Raw genomic sequence first — 22,608 nt, forward strand, 5'->3', positions numbered from 1 at the left:
CTGCTCAACAGACTATAATTACTTTGCCCAAACACGTATTCTAAAAATTGTAATGCAATAATTGAGACTAACAGAACAGGGGGTAAAGAACACATTTTCTGTGTTTCCTGCATTTGTAATATAAGCCTCCATTTGTCTATAAAAGCAATTGGAAAAAAACAATTGAATTAAGGAACTTTTCATTGGAAAAGTTTTAAGACAAACATATTTGTCTTAAAATATTGATTTAGACTTTATTTCTTTTTAATTCTTAATGTATAAGCAATTTTTTGGACCTTAGCAATTAACAGATACTTGAGAATCTGTAATAATTTGATGCTTTGGAGCAGAGGAGAATAGAAGAGAAAGTGGTGAAAAGAAATAATATGGTCTTACTTCTCTCAACGCTTACCTGTAATACTTAAGGAACCTAGTACATTCCATAGCAAAGACTTCAGTAGTAAATTAGTCAGTCTTGGATATAACACTGAGAATGCATACACAGTTGTTAATGCTTTCTTTTTGCCAACACGATGTGACCCTTAATGACTGTTTGGTGAGACAGAAAGTGCTAGTTTAATCTGCTTTTACCGGCCCTGCTCACCACTACCACTGCCCTCCACAGACCCCTAGGCTTGTGTTTGTCCGGCTGGTAAGACAGAACATTCCTTTGGAAAATACAGTTTTAGAGATCTTAGACTAATATTTTTTTTAAGTCATAGATGTCAATGTTTCCCAAACATTCTTGACCATAAGAATCAGCCTGGGGAAATCTTTAAAAATATAGTTTGTGGCCTGGCCGGTTTGGCTCAGCGGTTACAGCATCGGCCCTTGGACCAAAGAGTCGCGGGTTCCATTTCAGTCAAGGGCACGAACCTGGGTTGCAGCTCCGACCTGGCTCTGGCTGGGGTCGTGTGGGAGGCAGCCAGTCGACGTGTCCCCCTCACATCGATGTTGCTCTTTTTCCCTCCCACCCTCGCTCCCTCCCACTCTGTCAGGAAATAAATGGAAAATATCCTCCAGTGAGGATTTAAAAATATACATATATATCGTTTGTTTGCCATTTCCAACTCTGAACCTGTATCATCAGCGTCTCAAATTCGAGACCAAGAACCGTTACTGTTAATGAAATATACAAGTAACTCTTGCCCCGATTTGCAAAGCACTAACCTGCCTCTGACTTCCCTTCGCGTGTAAACTCAGGTATCACCAACAAGCCATTAAATGGGGACAGTATTTCTTCCTTTGTTAAGTACATGGAACCTTCCATGTCCCTGATTGTACTTTTACAGGGAGAGCAGTAAAAACACATGGTGACACAATAATGCATATAGAATCATGTAAAATTTAAATTCTGTGGAGCATATTGTCATATGATTGAGGGTACAGCCCTTCAAAATATATAAAATTTCAAAGACTGAATTAAGAGACTGGAAATTTATGTAAAACTACATAGCAAACTCTTCAATGAAATACAAGTAGAAAATGATTTCTCATCCAACTAAAAGTAAAACAGATTAAACTGAAGACTATGGACTGATTAAATTTGAATAAAATAGTTTTGCTATGTGTCAACTAAGTAAATCAAAGATAAGATTTTAATGTTCAGATCAATAATTTCTAAAATTACTTATTTCAATAAAGCATATTGAAAGAATATAAAATCACATAAAAGCACAGTAGACACACCTTTTTAAATTGAAAAACAAGTACTTATAATAGAAATTACTTTTTCCGTTAATTCTAAAATCAGTAAGAACTTAGGTTGGAATCCTACAGTGTTCATTTTTCATAAGAAAAAATTTGGTTTGAAAAAAAATATGTATTTTGTGAATTGCTACACTGCTTACTATTTGATAAATTTCAAAAAATTTGACGATACTTAAAAAACTAACTATTCATAATATATTAACTTGTTAGCAAGCTAGTAAGGAAAAATAAAACACTTGTTATTTTCCAAGAGTCTCTAAAGACAAATAATTTTCCTAATATCTGGAACACATTGTGGGATACGGGAGACAGTCTCACATTTGAGCCAAGTGTTCTGTTTGCTCCTAATATTATGGCATAATTTTCACGAACCTCAAATATTTTTTCTCTTATTACCAAAAATTCTGTGTATCATAAAATTAAGTCTCAAGTCTTAATGTAAACATGAATTTTAGTAACTCTAAATATTATGCAAGTAAATTATATTTATACTTTGAAAAATCATTATTTGGATATGTGACTTAATTATATTTTCATTGCATTGATTTGGTTTGAAAACTTTTCAATTAAACATTTTCATCAAAATTTACTGAGAACCCAATTGAAATAGATTTTTAAGATAGAAACAAAATTAGGCATAAGTAGGTATATGTATCCTGGTTTCACCAGCCAGAGATATGAACAATGCTTGGGCCAAGAGCACATGGAACTATTTTAAGAATGTAAACACACATGATCTTATTGGGTAACCTACCACAGGACCTGGTCTTCCCGTTAGACCCATGGGGCCAGGTGGACCTCTCAGCGCAATCTAGAAAATAAAAAAATATCAACTTAGGAGTGTTCTACTGGACTAGCACGTTCAACCACAATATTCCTTTGCACAAGCAACCCTTCAGTAACAGATGATCAACACAGGTGTAATAGCTACATGCTAGAAAGAGTGCCTGGTTACTGAAGAATTACAGGTTTCTAGAATGACCAAATAAGTATTAAACATTTTTTAAACTGTTGTAACATACACAGTCTGGTACCACATAGTATTGACATTCAATAAAAAAGGTTAAAGTAGATCTTAGAATAAAAAATCTAATATCTGATTATTTTCTACTCTGAAGTGTACTTCAGAGCAATGTATAGGCCTCTCTTAAATCTATAACTTCAATACTCATTGAAAATACTTTTAGAGGTAAACGATTTGGGTTGCTTTAAGTAAAAATGTTCTAGTAATATTTTAGTAAAGAGGATGACAATTACAACCAGATGGTAAAAGGCAAAATTGATCAGAAAGTGTTATAGCAATACACTTCTTTTGACAAATCTCAAATTTAATGCCATATAGAAAAGTACATTTATTCTGTGAAATTATAGGCATGGGAGAATGATCACATGCATTACTGATATTGAACATTAGAAATGTGAAATTAGCATACTTGAGAAGCTGAAAGGATACATATCTGATAGATGTGTTAAATTAGTATTGTGTGATTTTCAAATATTAGTGATTCCAAAGGTGAATGCTTAGACTATCCAAAGAGAGATAAAAACAACACAGCAATGAAATAATACATAAAATCATACTAGAAAGTGCACAGGATGAAAACAGCAGGCTCTCCGAAGCTTCACTACTGACTCACCATGAGATTTTTGACAATATACTTCTTAATCCTTGAGATTAAATATCTGAAAAATTGGAATTATAATGCTTGCTACCTATTTCCAAGTATGGTAAAAGGACTAATAAAATGAGGAATTCAGTGTCCTCATAAAATATTTAAGCTCAAATAATTACCTTATATTTTTTCAAAGTAATATAACCTATAAGAATTATAAGAATCATTAATAAATTATTTTAAATATGGTGATATTTGTTTATGCCAAAGCCTAGTAAACCAATATTTAAATTTTTCATTGTTTTTATACATGATGTAACCAAATAATGGCATCTTTCTAAATGAACAGGTTTAGTAAATATGTAAACAAATATGGGTAATGAATTTAAACTTATATTTTATACACTCACAGACTTATGATGATAAGTAAAAAGTTATCACATCAGTGATTCACTTAACTTCGCAAGTGGGTTCCCATCACCTTGCCAGCTGAAGCCCTTTACTTCCCCTTTCCTTTAAAAATGCTCTCTTTTAAAATATTATATGATTTCCAACTCTTTCCCAGTTCCTTCTTTTGGTTTTTTTATGTATAATTCAATTGCAATAAAGCCAATTAAAAATAAATAAATAAGAGTACAGCATAGGAGATAGAGTCGGTCGTATTGTAACAACTATATATGGTGCAGGGAATACCGGGGAAACACTATGTGAAGTATCTGACTCTCTAACCACTGTGCTGTACACCTGAAAGTAACACAAAATAACAGTGAATGTAAACTTAATTTTAAAAAATTAGAAAATTAAAAATTAATATAATTATATATTTTATAAGTATACAGGTAGTGGAAGCTTTCAGCTAACAAAAAATTACAAAGTGAATGAATTTTGTAAAAATATTATAGTTTATAATAATGAGAGCTTAGAATACATTTTTGAAGGTTTCTTATACAAAAATACCTAAGATACTTAATTTTCTGAATTATTTGGGATATCCTAAATAATCTAAAAAATTACGAGGAAAAAATTATCTTAACTTCATTCTTTTACTTTATTGATTAATCACCAACTTCTGCCTCAGAAGGGAGAATTAGATGTGAGAGAGAGAGAGTGCTAGGTATCAACCCATCAATACTCCTCAAAAAACTTTAGAAAATGTGTGTGTTATGGTTTGTGTATCACTGCCAGAATTATATACGGCAATAGTGCAAGGGTCAATCATTTAATACTCAATTAAGGAAAATAATCCTACCTAGAAAAATATATAATCTTAGCATTCTTCCATCTAAATTCTATATACTATTCATAACAGTAGCACCCTCCAGATGCATACACACACACACACGCACACAATTTAACATAGGATCAGGTGATGGAATGCGAATTTATTCTTCTTACCCGAGCCTGCTGAAGAATGGCCTGGGCCTGAGCTTCCTGAGCAGAGATGGTTGGTCCTTTGGAACCATCACCACCATACCGAAACTAAGGAAAGGTCACATAAAGAAACTCAAACTTAGCCTTTGTCAGATAAGTGCCTTAATTACTAGATACAAACCACTTACTTAAAATGGTGGGGTTTTACAAAAAGTCCAAAGTAACTCCATCATCAATCCTGATACCTAGACTTCTTTATTTTTTTTTTAATTCTCCTTCTGCCCATTATGCAAGTTCTCTAGACCATGTTTTACCATTTGTAGAAGAGACTAGAGACTCTTTTCCAATGTTAAATTCCATAATTTCTGTAAACTCTGTAATAAGCTCCTACCATGCATTTCTCATCTGCACATATGGTACCAGAGCTGTTCATTTATTTGTAAAAATTCCAAATGCACTAAGTTCAGAGGTGGTTAGAGATTCATTGCTATTAAATTGAGCAAAACTTTCAGAATCTCTGTGAGCATAGTGGGACTCTTCCTTGAAATGTGTTTATTTTGTTTATCTTTTCTTAAGTCTTTATACTAAAAAACTGATCCTACCTATATTCCCTCCATAACATTCTAAAGTTTCTTTTAAATTTTAACTCAAAATGCAGCATGAGTTGATTTTGCCCTACATAATTATTACTTGCAATTTTATTACATTTATACGGATAAATCATTTTCCCCCAGAGAACTAGGGCAACATTAAAGGGAATTTATGGTAAAACAAATAATTTCTGAGACATGAATAATGACATTATAGAGATATCTCTTTTTAAAAAGTATCTACTATTGCCTATATGGTGAGAAACAGTATATTAAATTATGTTAACACGTGAAATACACATTAACCATCTGACCCAGGATAAAACACATGACTGGAACTATTAAGAAAGAAACTCTTAAGCTTTGTTGTCAAAAGTACAATCAAATAATAAAACCTTAATTCCAAAGCAGAGGTTGATATTGACCAAAGTGTTACTTTAGTAAAATTTCTCATAATTCCCATAGGCTGCTTGATTTCAAATATCTCTGCCTCATACAATGATTTTCAGTTGATTGCTCTGCAATGGTCCAACAACATTTTGCAGCAATAAGACGAGAAAATATTAAGTCATCTTTATAGCAGTAAGAAAAAGCATACCGGCAACATTAACATGGTACCAGGGGGGCCAGGTAGACCATCAGCCCCTGGTAAGCCAGGACGTCCTGGGGGACCCTAGGAAAGCAAATAAAATCATCAAAATTAATAAATAGATGAAACAACAGAATGTATTAGAAATTGAATAGCTTTTAATAAGTCTACATAATCTATTTTCATGTGTCCTTTCGTTGTTGGTTAATCTCCTTTTAGTAAGTATCCTTAGGAAAGATTATATGTCATTGCACTAGTTAACATTATTTTAATAATGCACAAGGTTATTGGCTACAAGGATTGACAATAAGAAAGGGAAAGGAATTTGACATGAAGAGTTTGGAGGAACGTAATGTAAGTGGTCTGTTTCACCACGAGAATGAGACGGGGCCCTCACGTGAGAGTTCGGGTCCTGAACCCTGCTCTACCAGCCGCCGACCACACAGCCATGGGAGTTCCTGCACAGTTTGCCTGAATTCAGACTGAAGCACTGAATCTAAAGTAATGAGTTTATATCAACATGGAAATTAATTGAAAATAAGTTTTCATACTACTTATCACATAGATAACATGCACATTATTTATTCTTACTTTAAAATTACAGTTAGAGAAGTTAACCTAAATGTTGCCTAGCATTAAATTTATAGAGACCGTGCCCCCCAACCAAAATGAGAAGAATAACATGTTAAACTTGTATAACATATTTTAAGTTTTTAATCTGTTACATTCTTTGGTTATAAGGAGCCCCTTCACTTACCCTGTCGCCAGGGTCACCAGGGGGTCCAGAGGGGCCTTGTAGACCTGGAGGACCCATAAGACCCTAAAGAGAAATAAACAGTGATCTGAGTCAGATCCCTACTCTCATTAGTATTCAGGCAAATTCATCCTACCAACGTCAAAGAATAGCTCATTTATATTTCATAAACACACTGCTGTCTCCCAAACAATTGCCCTATTTGTCTTCCTATGAACAGACAACATATAGGGACTACTTGGTTGCTATTCCAACCTGCCCCCTGTGAAGCTGCTCTCGCAGGAGAGGTAGACAGCCCAGGGAAACACAGGAAGGGAGAACTCTCCAACACCAGTCCCTGAGCTAGAGGCTGCTTCCAGTTCTCCCTGAAGACATGGTAGATGCATACAACTAGACCTCGGACATGGGAGAACGAAGTTGAAGTGTGGGCATCGTTTAGCCTGGACGCATTCTTATTTTTTTAAATGGGTAATAGTATTTAAAAGCATCAGTATCACAAACTTATTTTAAATGACAAGAATTTAATTAATTCCCCCAAAAGACAGAGGATTTGTTAACAAAGTCAGATCGGTACAACTGCCTGAGAATAAAGACCCACCAAGTGACATCAGCCTCACTAGGAAGGGACAAAGGACACGGATAATCACTCCTTTCAGAAGAACAGATAAGACAGGTACAGTCTCAGAATTCTCAGCTCCACTCATTGAGATGTAGCTATACCCCGTGAATAAAATTAGCGACAGCTTTTCTTTTACCTTCATAACTTTCAGGTAGAAGGTTGAAAATGAGGTTAGATGCAGAAATATTTAAGCAACAAAAATACTTAAAACAAAGTGTAATTTCACTGCTCTCAAGAAAATATAATTTGGATAGCCAAATCAGAAAGCAATTCAAGGCCACCAGGTCCTCTGAACAACTATTTGTCTCTATAATTCAATACTCAAGTTAGTCTGAAATATGTCAACTCAATAATGTAATGAAAATCTTATACCTGATTATAAAAATTATCTTAAAACATTTACATACCGCAGGTCCTGCTGGCCCGGGTGGTCCTTCAATAAGCATACCCTATAATAAGAAAAAATAGAGGATCATTTCTAGGGGAATGTAACCCCTAACCTTTTATCTAACTGACTCCAAGAGAGCACTTCAAAAAGCAAATTCTCTACTCCTACCACATAAATTACAAACATTTTTGCATGGGGAATGGAGGAAATTCAAACAGTAGAAGAAGTAGTCCCTGTCTTCAGAGAATCTATGAACTAATTAGAAAATAAATAAATATTCGTATCAGTAGTATTACAAGGGGAATATGCTAAGTTTTTCCAAGAAGGGTAAAGCAAGGTATGTGGCCAAGGCTTCCCCAGCTCCCAGAATAAGAGCAGACACAAAGCAGGAACTAAAATAGTGGCTGCGTGAGTGAAAGAAGGCAAGGCTCTTCGACTCAGAAAAGAAGAGGAAAGTCCAGACGAAAGAGTCAGGGATGAATATGAGAGAAGCTCTTAAATAGATAAGAGAATATAGTACTAGTTCAGGATAAGAAGCCATCTCTACAATGTTTATGATTCTGCTGCTGAAAATTGTACTGTCACTTTAAAAAGTTGGTTGTAAATTCATTCTGAAGACACATTTTTAAAGGCTTTGGTGAGCATGTGGCATGCTTTCTCAGCTTCTGGAGCAATAGAGTGGATGGCCAAAAATGTAGCTTGTTCATTTTTATCCCCCCTCCTCTTCTTGAAGTTTTATGTCCTTGTAATTTCTGAAATAATATTCGTGACCTTGAGGCCAATAATAGATATACTACCCAAGGTGTTCATTCGGGAGAACAACAGTAAGATTGCTTTACAGCAACAACTTGTTTCTTACCACTCTCTTAAGTGGTAAAAACATTAACATAATTTTCAAAATCATGTTTGGAGTGAATTGCAGCCTTTTAAATAGGAGGTAAGGAAGTGAACTTTTAAAAGAATATCTTCATGTTATTACATGATGTTATTTGGCTCTGAAGTATTTATTTCATACTTATCTGTATCTATGACAAAGAGCATATGTCCAATAAGGTCAATCAGAAATAAGAGGGAAAAATCACTGGATCGGAAACCGGAACAGCTGAAGTCTGGTTATATCTCAACCTCCAAACATTTAAACCTAAGGAAAGTTACTTAAACCCTTTGAATCTCAGGTTCTTTGGTTGTAAAATGAAAGGATTAGACTAAACAACTTTCAGCTACTTTTAAATTCCCAAACTCCATAGCTCTATACTTCTGAGTTCATTTATGAGCATTCCACTTACTGACATGGCCTTACTAAGTCAACTGTGACAGTTATCCACACTTGCACCATAGAATTTTCTATATAATCCATGAACATGCATAGTGATTGAAGGTAATGATGGCCCCTAGTATTAGTTAAACAGCTGCACCAGCCTTTACAGTGTATCACAGCAGTACTTACAGGTTCAACCACAGCCGGTTCTCCTTTCTGTCCTTTTTCCCCGTAAGCACCATGGCCATTTATCTGTTGAGTGAAAAATTCAAGCAGCCTGTCTTTAAGTAAATAAGGCCATTAAGTATTTTAATAAAGCAATTTAACTATCTAAATGCATTTAAAACAACCTATTAAAGTATGTTTTTTAAATAGCAACCTACTATAGGTTTAAATACTGAAAATATAAAACAAGAAAACAAAATGGATGTTAATACTGAATCCTGAATGAGACTGAGCAATTGCTTCTTACAGACATGTCACAGAAAGGTAAAGGCATCTAGGGAACCTCAATTATGACCCCAAGGCATTAAGCAGTGTCCTCAAATTAAAATTAATAACCCAGAGGAGGGGAGTAGGAAAATGCATGAAAGCAGTCAAAAGGTCAAGTCAATAGTAATAAGTATGGTACATCACTGAGCTTCACCAAAAAATAAATAATTTTTAAGAATTAAATAGTCTAAAAATTAGAAGTTACACTTACTACCCAGAATAATAATGACTATATTTTAATCATATAATGAAAAGAAAATGTGATACAATTCTGTTCAAGATTATGCTTTCAAACAAAGACTCCAATAATGTGGCCAGAGATACACTTGCTGCAGATCCCACGGGGAAGAATCCATCAAGATGTCCTAGTCGTGACAAGTACTCTAAATTTACATGAAAAGACAAGCTGCATTTTGAATCTGGAAAGACCAAGATGAACATGGAAACATCCAGAACTAAGACACAGTAACTCAGAGCGTAATGCTGACTTACGCTTGTTTCTGTGATATCTGTTTCTGCCGGAACACCTGGACCAAATTCTTCATTAGTGGGGCTTGGTTGTTTATCTTCATATTCTTTGTATTCATAAAAATCATATTCGCCTAAATCTCCATCTACCAGAAGATCAGAGTCCCTGCCGTCTATTTCTTTGTTTTCATACAGTGTGTCCTCGGGATTTTTCCTCTGGGAGTCATAATCCTCTCCAGTTAGATATTCTTCAGTAAATACTTCTTCAACTGGATTTGGCTATTCATTTAAGTTGCAAGGAATTGGAGAACATGAAGGTTACTGTTAGTGAAGCAAGGTGAGCAATTGCAATTACAGTTTGATGGAATGTGATGAGGGAGCAGCGATTTGAATGCTACTCAAGCAAGTCTGAGAACTATTTCTGCCAGCATCATTGAAAGAAATAGTTTTGTACATCAGTATGTACAAGGATACATTGCTTTCAAAACACTTTTCCCAATAAACTGCAAATAGTCACATGACTGCAACATGTGTATTTGCTTGTTCCATTGGCGGAAAAAAACCACTTGTTAGTGAATTTGATATTTACTTTACAGTTTAGGATTTGAATAATAAAATATGCCCGTAGTTAAAGCTTTGCTTAATTTTCAAATCTCATAGAACATCCTTAAGCAATATAATTACGCCCAGAAAAGTCATGTAACTTTGCTTCTCAATCCCAGAAATAAAATATTCACGCCAATACTGAGACTTATCATTGCAATATTTACAGAGAGTAACTGGCATGTAGGGAAATTTTGTGTCACCATAGAGTTCTTAAAGCCAATAAAATATAGAATACAGTCCTCAAAATTAAAGATAATCAAGTAAAATATAGCATTGTTGGATCTCTTAAAGAGTAGAGAATACTCTCTTAAAAGTAAAAATTATATCAATAATCATCATGGGTACAGAAATATAAACTTAGTATAACTTTCTTTTTCTTATGAATAATTCTCTATTAAGAGCACAAACCTGGATCATAGTCATTATGCAGTTTTGGCCATATTCTGATTTTGATGAGATTCAAATTAAATAACTTACTTTGCTACTTTTCAAATTTTATTTTTAAGTGATTTGTTTTCTATGACATAGTGAATCCAGATGATAAAAAAATATTGACTAATTAAGTAGTATTATACAAAATCATGTGAATCAAAGTGGTTGAATGATTATGGTAGCAATTGTTAAATAAAGTAAAATGTCCAATAATTATAGTATTTTGTATTCTTCAACAAGGAAGATACATCTCTACAGAGGGTGCATATTATCCAGCATCAGAATATTACTGTGTTGATAGCTGAGAACTAAAAAGCTAGATGAATTTGGGCAGATAAATGAACATCTTGAATCAAGATGTCCATTTTGGAAATGATTAATTTGGACAAGATAAACCTTAAAGTCTGTTCTCAAGCTGAAATGTTATTATTCTAGATTATGCATTTGCATATAATGCACCACTGAGTTTAACTGCCTTTTGGGACAGGTTATATAAATTTTCTAATAACTAAATTACTCAGGTATTGTTCATACCAGGTATGACAGATATTTAACAAAGTTAAACTGAATTTATGCTCATGTTTTCATGATCAGAATGTATCCACAATATGAAATTCCGAAAGATTGTTTGATTTGTACCTACATGTACTTAACCTTTTCATAGAAAAGAATGAAAAAGGTTAAGATATATTATTTTAACCATAATTAACACTGCGTTTCTAACAAGTGTAAAATTGTAACTAGCTATTAAAATTCACGAAGACTGCATTTTCTCAGAATGCCTGCTGTTATAAAAATGCATGATTATTGCTCAAGTGGAATGCGTTCTCATTGTATCACTTGAGGATACAATTTTCACTTGCGAGGAGTCTCCTCCTCCCAGAGGATCATGTTGTGAATACCCTTCATCACAACATGTTGAGAAGCTCGTGGACCCCAGGAGCAGTCAAGAAAATGATAGCAGCCAATTAAATTTGATCAATTTAGCATTTGCATGAAACCAGGAGTCACACAAATGTGAATTGACGTTGATTGTGAAGGAACTGTTTTTAGTACTACTGAACCAATGTCATTGTTCCCCTTACCTCAGTGAAACAGTAAAAACACCAAACTTTCAGAGGTTATTAATAGATTCCTCCAGAGTGAGGCATATCAAGAAAATAGGACACAGTTTGCAATCTTGGACTGTGATTTAATAGTACTGATGGGTATTACCTCATTTGTTCCAGACACGTGCCTAGGAGCTTCTGTCTGGTAACTTTCCATTGTTCCATAGCTGTATTCTTGAAAGTCTTCGACAATATTTGCCTGATAATAAATTCAATAGAAAAGCAATTAGTAAAAATGTAAGGTGATTCCAAATCCTTGTAAATCACGATTTAATCGGGTTATCATATTAGCCAAATGAGGATTTATCTAGTTGGGTTAGGACAATGACTCATCATCAGAGATCTTCCGCTTATCCAGGAGAGATCTTGATTGCTTTTGCTTTGCTACCTGGGCCCCTAGTTTGGCTTTTGCCGCTGCTTGGTAACTTTTCTTCTTCTTGGATGCAAATTTTTCAGATTTAGGGGGTGTAAACTTTTTGGACTTTTCCTTTGAGTTAGTGGCCACTGTCCTCGTCTTCTTTTTGAAATTGGATTTCTTCTTCTGTAAAACGCGGTGAAAGATGGAATGGAAAACATAAATAAAGTGAGAAGGGAAATAAAGAGTTTGGGTGAAAGGAAGCAGAAGCAAAGCAAAACGAGCATCATTCCGTCACGACAGCTGTTGCCAAATAGAAACCACAGTTGCTGGCTCATAGGAATCAGGTGAACGAAAGGCTGATGGGAAGCGTGAGGAGAGTGGACACGAGGAGCCACAGGACGACGAGCAGCAGGACACCACGCACCAGGCGCTACTTGGTTTTTACCTCAGTTTGTGCTATTGTCTCCTCAGCTACAGTGGGTGTCTCTGTTACACTGTCAGCCTCTTTATATTCTGCTTCCCCATACTCATAGTCATACTCCATTATATCCTCAGGTGCATACTACATTGCAAAGGAAAAAATATCGGGCAATGTTGTTAGTTGCATGTAATACTATTAATAAAGTAGGAATCATCTTCTTAACCTTTACTTAGAGTAAACGTTAAGAGACAAAGAAATACTGTTACTTAAATGTTATTTTGTATTATACTGTCTTACACAGAGTATAATAACATGTGATGAAGCAGGTGTTCTATGAGCATAATAGTGGTTAGGATTGTAAAGAAACAGAAGGTTTAAATATTAATTCAAATACTTAATTATTTATTAATTCAAACATAGCAATTATGTATTTGAACATAGTTGCTAAATATTTGTGTTAATCTTGGCTTATAAAATTACTCCACAAGTCTTCTCCATAAGAAGCTCAAAATAGTTTCAATGGGTGAATTTTTTTTTTTTTCATTAAGCTACATACATAAAAATAAAAGTATAGAGAACCATCTTCCCAAGTGTGGTTTTTGGTACTTATTGTGAAGTGGAGGGGGAGGATGGAAAAGAAATACAATGGACAGGACATGATCCAAATGAGCACAAAATACTTGTGAAGCCAAAGATTCAAAATCGGTCCTGCTTATATTTAACACTTTATTTAAAATTTTAAAATATACTGTCTTTGTATCTACAAAAAAAAAGGGGGTATACCATTTAGATATCTTAAACTAAACTCATGTTGTTAATATTATTTTATACTAGATTTTATTTAAAAAATTATTGGGAAGAGCCATGTTCTTAGTTGAAGGATATGCAAGAGAATAATGCAAATTGAATGAAGAGGAAAATAATGTGTTTACCTTCACAGCAAAATCTCTATGAAAATTTTAAGTTTTAAACAAGAATATGGATATTGTGAAGGATATATTAATAATTGGTTTTAATTAAACCAATAACTGTAAGCCCTGGCCCCATGTGGCTCAGTTGTTTGGGCGTCATCAAGTGCACCAAAGGGTTGCTGGTTAGATTCCTGGTCAGGGCACATGCCCGGATTGCAGGCTCAGTCCCCAGTAGGGGGCGTGCAGGAGGCAGCTAGTCTATGTTGTTCTGTTCTCACATCAATGTTTCTCTTGCCCTCTCCCATCTTCTCTCTCTAAAAATCAATAAAAATCTATTTTTAAAACACTGTAAATATAATCAGGCCATATATAGTATGAAATACTAAGCAACAAACTAAGCAAGCTAACACTAATACAGTATATATACTTTTCTAATGCTGAATGCAAACTATTTTGAATCTCTTAAGTATTATTTTGGGTAAAATTCCAATTATGTCCCAACTGAACCTCTCTTGGCATTTTAACCAATCCCTTTTAATCTGCCCATAAATCAACTCTTGACCACAAGTCTTTTAGTGTATTTGATCACTGTGGCGATACAGCACACCTGGGCCTTCGTGAAGTACTCATACTACAGTGAACTCTCCTGGAGGGTTCTGCTGTGGGTCATATTGAAATATAAACACAGACATGCCTTGGTTCTTCTTTATGATTGTCAAAACTCCGATTTGATTAAATTATTTAAAGAGATTCATCAATTTCTCTCTCCAGCAATATCTTCAATTTCAATGAATATACATTGGAAGCATTGCAATGGAGCTTGATTCTAAGTAGAACTTGTATAGAATTTGGTAAAATAGAAAAATGCATATATGTAACACTTTGGACATTTTTGTTTCTTCATGCCTTTGCAAGCAAGATATAATGCCAACTATTTCTAGGAAAGTTAATATAAGCATAATTAATAACATCATTAAGTAAATAAAATAATTAAATACTGAATTTAGATATATATGAAGTAGACATTGATGGAGACTGAATATTATCTCGTGAGTAATGTTGCTGTAGTTCTAGTCATCCCTGTTGAAATAAGAAATACTGGGTTTCTATCATTATGAGTGACCAGCTGAAACAAGAACAACAATAATAAAAAATGCCAGTCTATTTTATGTAAATTATGCTTTAGAGTTTTATAATTAAGTATAATTTTTAGCATCAAGTGCATCTACATAATAAATTGTAAAAAGAAAAAGCAATAAAGGCATAAAGGGACGATGTAAATGCATCTTAAAGCCTCGTATTGAAGCTTTATATAAATAAAGATAATCCATCAATCTATCTGCCTGTCTATCTATCTATATATCTATCTACCTTATCTATCTTCCTATCGATAAACCTGTGCCAAAGAAGTCAGTTATTGCCCGGCCGGTGTGGCTCACTGGTTGAGCATCAACCCATGCACCAAGAGGTCACCGGTTTGATTCTCGGTCAGGGCACATGCCCAGGTAACAGCCCCAAACCCCCGTGGGGGGCAGGCAGGAGGCGGCCAATCAATGTTCTCTCTCATCGTTGTTTCCATCTCTCTCTCCCTCTCCCTTCCTCTCTCTTTAAAATCAGTCAAGATAAACAAATTTAAAAAGAAAGAGAATGAACCATATATAGATTAACATCTAATTTCTTGTAAATTGGAAAATAATCTAACAGTGTAAAAATCTAAAAACTGTCATAATTTTCATATTAGCTACTCTTCCACATTGATGGTATTGTGCAGGTTCAAATAAGATTCAAGTTTAATGATACTATCACTATATTCAAATATATCTACATTATGCATTTTTCAGTATTATGATAAACATTAAAAATTGACTCTTAAGAATGAATTAGAATGTGTTAGTTAGAGGATGCTAACTAGACTAAATTACACGTTAGAAAAGGCACACTTTAGTTAATTTCTAAAAGAAGCTGACATATTTATTAATCCAAATTAGAATAATAAATATGCAATGTCACAAATTTATTAATAGAAAATAAGCTAATGTAAAGTACAACATGTATGCTTGATGCTCCAGATTGCACTTTATTTTCATTATTCATTGGCAAATACAGTGGCATTCCTATTTCGTAGAGTTAGAACACCTTTATATCCGTTTTCAATGCATTTTTGTAATATAATGACATATTATAATTCGAAATTAATGTAAGGATTGCTTACAAATTTGGATAACCAGTTTTTTACATACTAGTAGAAAAAGGTTATCAGATTATTGAAATATCAACATCACTTAGAAATAGGAAAAAAATGTGAAAGCTGATTTAAATTTTTCATTGTGACATATTCAATAGAGAAACTAGTAAGAGACTATGTTACTGCATCTCCCAACCAGATTTTTCAGGCACCCATTTTTTCTAGCAATATGTTGTTTTTCTCATCAAATGCTTGTAGTAAAAACAAATTTGGCATCTCATAATGCTAAAAATATGTATGGACAACTAAAATAGACAAAGTCAAGTTTACTTTTAAATGAACTTAAGATAAAAGAGGGATAAAAATTATTTTTATTCAAAAAAACTCAGCTTACCTGACTAATAGCATTAAAACATGGAAATAAGACACCTGGAGGTAATATATTAGGAATGCATACCTTTATTCTTTCAAAAATCAGAGCCATATCTCCTACTAAACATATACGAGCCTTATCTTTCTTAAAACAGGAGCAAAATAAACTTCATCAATCTTGAACATGCATGCTAAATGTTATACATGTTAATACTGAATTATTCCACAATCTCCAAGATATAAAAGCACTAAAACTGATGGCTATTTTACCTATCCTCTTGGAATTCATAGAAATCTGTTTTAAAAATCATGAGGGAATAAAGAGAACGAAGCACTTGAAACTGCGAAACAAGCAAACACAAGTATCCAAGTAATTTCTCTTTTCTTTTTCATATTGACCTTCCTGTCAGCTTCTTAAGACTTTATCCTGTTTTAAAAAAAATTAATATTAAGTCATGGAAAAAGATCAATACAACAGAATTCACTATCATACCTTAAAATGTAATGTCAAAAAATATGTACTTCAAGCATTTAAATGGTAATATTCAAATTGAACTCACATGCAAAATAACAATTAAAAAAAAAATAAGATGTTAACCTGTTCTAATTAACAGTATTTTTAAATTTTTAATTAAAAAAGATAAGATCTTAGTCTGTTTTAAATAGCAAAACTCAGAAGGAGGCCCCTAATGATAGTATATTTAGAAGGTAAGGGAATGCTATTTGAGCTATTTTCAAACAGGACAGTTTTAATGTTTTCAAACTTCCATCATCTCTTCTAAAATTTAACACTTTCAACTTGAGAAAAAAAATCTAAATATATAGTTTTGATGCCAACTGAGGACTAATTTCCTTCGTTTTCTTTTTAATTTCCAGAAAATCCACATCAAAGAATATTACCTAAAAATCCTGATAAAGGGTACAGTGTACTATATTTTTTTTCTTTGGGATATTCAAGTCTGACAAAATTGCTATAACTATAGTAATTTAGATACATGTATTTTTGGTTTGAATGAGAATAGTCAGATTACATTGTGATTGATTTTCTTGAGAAAATAGCTTGAAAGAATGGTTTCACATCTGATTTCAAATAAAATGACAGAACATTAATAAGAGTATGTAAATGGTTTAATGATTGCAATCAGTTCATACTGCTTTTTATTTCATTGTGATTTATATCAAATTTTATACAAGAAAAATAAAACATATATATCAATGTAGGGTAGCCTGTAAGAAATCGAAAAAATTCCCTCACATCCTGAAAATTTTAAGATGGTTCTACTGTCCTTTCTCATCTGCATAAATTTCCAAAGGCCTGGGCAAGTGGCAGGGACCCAGGAGATACTGCACCCTTGTCTTGAGGCTGTATTAATTATTGAAGTGCTTAGGACAAAAATATAGCTTTGAGAAATTATCTCCCCCCCCCCCCCTTTAAAAACTAAAATATGTTTATATACATCATATGCAATTGAGGTATGTCTATTTTTAAGGAAGTCAAGTCACAAAATACTTTAATAAGGGGAAGAAACACCAAAAATGATTTTCAAGTCAGTTCTTCCTAGAAATAATAGAACACTATTATATACAAAACATACTATCATTAAAATTGAATATATAGAGCTAAACCTACGAACTGCAAGACGCTGGCTCAGGCACTGCAGTCAGAAACCCTGCCCATCTGACAGCCTCACCTCGTCAACCTGGGGCTCCTGAGCCTGCGCAGCCTTGGCCACGGAGGAGTCGCAGTCGGGGCTGTAGTGCTCGCAGTAGTCGTAAGCTGCTTTGGGGTCACTGACGATCAACAACTGTTGGATGTCCCCCTGCCAGGAAACAAACAGGGATGTGGTCAGCATGTTCAAACACATGTAAGTCTAGAACAAGACTTGTCCAAGGCCACGTGTAGTTTATGTCTACATATCTAAACAAGAAAAAGTATTTACGTGTCATTTTTAAAAACAGTCTTCAGGGTTTGAAAGGGAAACGCCCACCTGTTTTACAAATCAGCTGTTACTACAGTTGACACTTGAACAACTCGGGTTTGAAATGTGGGGGCCCACTTGTATGCAAACTTTTTCCCAATAAATATGTCAGAAAATGTTTGGAGATTTGCAACAATTTTTAAAAATTCACAGATGAAGAGGGTTGGCACCCTTAATGCCGACGTTGCTCAAAAGTCAAATGTATTCTGAACTTGAAGCAATCTGTTGCCACATGGGTCTAATTAAACATAAAACTACTCTGATATAAATCTATGGGTCATGACCATATTAATGATATGAGGCCCAGAAAAATGTCTCGGTTGATACCCATTTGACTCAGAGATTCAAGGCCTGTAGGTTTGAGAACAGGAAGATGATTCACAGAACTCCTGATGTCATTTTGAATAATTTCTAAGTTATTCCAGCTTTCTCTGCATTCTACATTTTGTTAACAGTTGTCACTTAGGGCCTGATGAATATATAGACATTAAAACTTTAAAGAGACTCTAACATTGAGGACTAAGAAACAGCCCTTTGTCTCCTCGCACTTGTCTATGGCTTGCCGTAGTTTGCTTGTCCCGAGTTGCAAATCCTCTGCTATTCCTGAATAAACTCAATCTGGGTAACTAAAGACCTTGTTATTTCATTGTGAAGATCAACAGTACCACCCGATCAATTTAGAGCACCGAGAAGCCACAAGTGGATAATTATAAAATGTAATCACAAATAATAAGAAATGTGAATACAGAATTCCTCACTAGGCTGTATAAAAAAAATAATGAGGCATCATTGAGTACTGGTCCCTTGAGGGTTTGAATTAGAAATCTTGATTCCTGACATTTCTCCCAGCTTTGCCATTAACTCCCTGGGATGACGCAAGGTGCTCACCCTAATTCATCATTTGTGAAATGAGTGCGTTGAGAGCCCTCTCCAAAGCTAAAAACCCTGTGATCCCAGACTAAAATTATAGAAAATATAATGAATCAAGTGAAGATGTTGCTGAAACACAAAAATGTTGCCTATCTTGTATGTATGCAGTATTTTTAAAATAGTATATTTTTGAAAAGAATATGGTTTCCTAAGTATTTACTATTTTAGTTAAGAAACTTGACTTCAATAAATGGAATCCTGCCAAACTTTCCACTATAAATTCTTACTGCAGGTGTTAAATACTCAGCCATAAAATATACTACTGAAAAGAAACTGGAAAACTCAGTTAAAAATCTACTGTGCTCTCTCCCCCAGAAGACATCTTACAGTGTTTTTATGGTAATCATATGGCACGTTCTGAGACAGTCTGTAGATAAACAAAAGCACCCTGACAGGTTGAGTGAACTATAAATATTTGGAATCAATAGTCAGAAAAATTTCCACAGCTGGAAAAGGGGAAAGTTACCAAGTAAGTTGGCATCTGGAGCAAACAGGTTCTGAAAAGCATCCTTCTCCTCTAACAACTGCAAAGCTTCGGTGGATGCAGTTCCCTTGCCTTTCACGGCTTTGTAAACCAGATCTACGCTGGAGAGTTTGCCTACAGAGAAGGTGAGTCTACTGGAAGCATATGTAAGGAAATCTGATAGACTATCTATACAAATGAGGTTCCTCTGAAAGCCACGTACAGTGCAAAAGGTTCCTGCCACAGTTATTGGACCAATTATATAAGTAATACCATAGCATATCCTCCTTTCAAAACTAAAATGTAATGCATGTATTCGAACAATGTTTGTTTGGCTTGTTTTTATTTTTGTTTTATATACGTACATAATAACTCTCTATAAGGCCCAACTATTTCTATTCTCTGTGCTATGAATGTGATTACATCCTATGAAATATACCAGTTAAAACAAATTTAGCTTTTTCTGTCTGTGTAAGAAATCATATCTATTGAAAAAGTATCCTACAAGATTGGTTTAATATTTTAAGATCCCATGTCCATGGGTCAATGTTAAGTATCTGAATTTTCAAATTCAACCCCTCATCCTGTGTGAGACCCAGCAGTGCTTGGGTGAAGTCAGCTCCCATCTTGAGAATCCCCTAAATTGTATGACATAGCAGCTGCTTCTTAAAATGAGCAATAGAAAGCCAGGCTCTGTACAGCTGTGGTGTTCAATTCCCCGAGATCAAATAAAGTGACCTGTGAATGGATCACGTGCTTGGGACCAAATGAGATCACAAGAATGGCAGAAGAATTTCTGGTATAACCAAAAGAGCCAATGCAGAGGCTGAATCAATGTTCAACTAGAACTGTTCAAATAAACAATTTATTTTTATTTTTAAAATTTTATTTTTCCATGACAATTTATATTCAATATTATTTTGTATTAGTTTCAGGTGTACAGCACAGTGGTTAGACAATCATATACTTTACAAAGTGTCTCCCCTGATATTCCAGTACCACCTGGCACCGTACATGGTTATGGTATTATTGACTACATTCCCCAGGCTGTGCTGTGCATCCCGGTGACTGTTCTGTAACTACCGATCTGTACTTCTCAATCCCTCCACCTTTTCGCTCAGTTTCCCCAACACCCCTCCCCTCTGTCAATCATCAGTCCAAATAAAGTTTATTTTATTCTTTTTTTTATTCCTCACTTGAGGATATTTTTCTACTTATTATCAGATAGAGCGGGAGGGAGGGAGAGAGAGAGACAGAGAAACATCGATGTGATAGAGCCACATTGACTGGTTGCCTCCCACACGACCCGACCAGGGCCGGGAACCACAGCTGACATATGTGCCCTTGACCAGAATCGAACCCACGACCAGAATCGAACCCACGACTCATTGGTCCACAGCTGATGCTCTCACCTCTGAGCCAAACCGGCCAGGGCTAAACAGTTTATTTTTAAATAGTTTATTTACAAATAGTCTCTCTTGAATGTCAGTCTAGCAACTAGAAATTGTTCTTCCCATAGGTCTTCAGTTCCACTCTGAATCTCTGAAGACAAACTTGTAACATTCAACCTTGGCTGTTACTCATAGCCTAAGACGATAATTTACTTTGGACAATATCTGGAAAAGAAGCCTCTGAGTATCTGTTGACTGTACATCTCCCTGAATTTCGCAAGTTTCGAGAATTAGCAATTTCATCTCCCCCGGAGCTGGAGTAAATCACACGGCTGCAATTTTGTCTCTGGTCACCCAGCCTCCAAGTCCACTGGGACAGAACAGCCCTGGGAGGTTCCGAGACGGCGGGCCTGGGGGGCTGGCATGGGGGGCTGGGCGGGGGTGTGGGGGGACTGGCGGGGGGGCGGGCCTGCGGCACTGGGGGCGGAGGGGGCGGAGGGGGCGGAGGGGGCGGAGGGGGCGGAGGGGGCGGGGGGGGCGGGGGGGGGCGGAGGGGGCGGAGGGGGCGGAGGGGCCACAGTTTCTGGACTGAGCAAGGACAGGACTGCAAAGCCCTTTATACAGTGAAGAACTGTAGTGAAAGGAAAAATTGGGGGCTCAAGCTCTTAGGTCTATAAGTGAAATGATAATGATTACTTCCAGGATAAATTCAGTCTGCTTTCAGGAAATTGCCTTCAATTCCTCTTGAGTGGGCCGGCCCCGCCTGCGGCCCGCGAGGTGCCCGCCCCGCCTGCGGCCCGCGAGGTGCCCCCGGAGGCCAGACCAAGTTAAAAGTGTCAGAAGAACCAGCAGAAAGGCCCGCTCTAACCTGTCAAGCAGTCTCTTTCTCAGGTAACTCATACTTTTTCACTAACATTCAAGGACACAATGCACTTGCCAAACTTAATGTTCTGGGCTGTATGTTCCCACACCCCCAATTCATAAATGGCATAAATGAAACAATTAAAGAGAAAGTGTCTCGTTTTTCTTTTAAGTGATATTCTCTGATGGCTCCCAAATCCTAATGATTCACAAATTCCTCTGTTACACTGAGCCCAAAGAATCTGCATCACCCAACAGCCTTGCAGGTCGGTTTCCAGCACAGACAAGGGTCACCTCCAGGACCGTGGGAGATGGACAGAGAGGAGGTTGGGTGGCATCCCCCACTCTTCCGTGGCTGTCACAGTCACAGTCTGGCCCTTGGCACTCCAGCTGCGGACGGAGCCTGCTGGGCTCCACCTTTCAGTGAGCTCAGTGCCACTGTTTCTGACCCTCCTCCCTGCAGGCCGCTGGGAGAGCAACACCCATCATCTCGGTCAGTTCTGTTTCGTTTTTGTTTTTTATCCTCACCCGATGACACTTTTGCATTCATCTTCAGATAGAGCAAGAGGGAGAGAGGGAGGAAGAGAGAGAGAGAAACATCGATGAGAGAGACACATCGAGTGGTTGCCACCCACACAACCCCAACCGGGGCGGGGACAAATTGTAACCGCGGTACATGCCCTTAGCGGGAACCAAACCCAGATCTCTCTAGTCCATGGGCCAACGTTCTAACCACTGAGCCAAATTGGCCAGGGACTA

At 35.9% G+C, this 22,608-nt stretch overlaps 1 protein-coding gene across 4 annotated transcripts in view; it reads right to left on the bottom strand.

The window, feature by feature from the left end:
- COL11A1 (collagen type XI alpha 1 chain) overlaps positions 1-22,608 on the bottom strand; it is a 180,275-nt gene that overhangs the window by 106,738 nt on the left and 50,929 nt on the right. Inside the window, exons 5-14 of one of the 4 annotated variants that reach the window (XM_036272168.1) lie at positions 17,917-18,045; positions 12,367-12,519; positions 12,085-12,177; positions 9,856-10,110; positions 9,061-9,123; positions 7,633-7,674; positions 6,610-6,672; positions 5,862-5,936; positions 4,698-4,781; positions 2,444-2,500 (exon numbers count right to left, since the gene is read on the bottom strand). In XM_036272168.1, coding sequence (XP_036128061.1) covers positions 2,444-2,500; positions 4,698-4,781; positions 5,862-5,936; positions 6,610-6,672; positions 7,633-7,674; positions 9,061-9,123; positions 9,856-10,110; positions 12,085-12,177; positions 12,367-12,519; positions 17,917-18,045 — 1,014 coding nt within the window. Of the gene's footprint in view, positions 1-2,443; positions 2,501-4,697; positions 4,782-5,861; positions 5,937-6,609; positions 6,673-7,632; positions 7,675-9,060; positions 9,124-9,855; positions 10,111-12,084; positions 12,178-12,366; positions 12,520-12,781; positions 12,899-17,916; positions 18,046-22,608 lie in introns of all 4 variants that reach the window. The other 3 variants (XM_036272169.1, XM_036272170.1, XM_036272173.1) reach the window with 3 other exon arrangements.

Source organism: Molossus molossus, unplaced genomic scaffold (assembly GCF_014108415.1).
Source record: "Molossus molossus isolate mMolMol1 unplaced genomic scaffold, mMolMol1.p scaffold_m16_p_20, whole genome shotgun sequence".
NCBI lineage: Eukaryota > Metazoa > Chordata > Mammalia > Chiroptera > Molossidae > Molossus > Molossus molossus.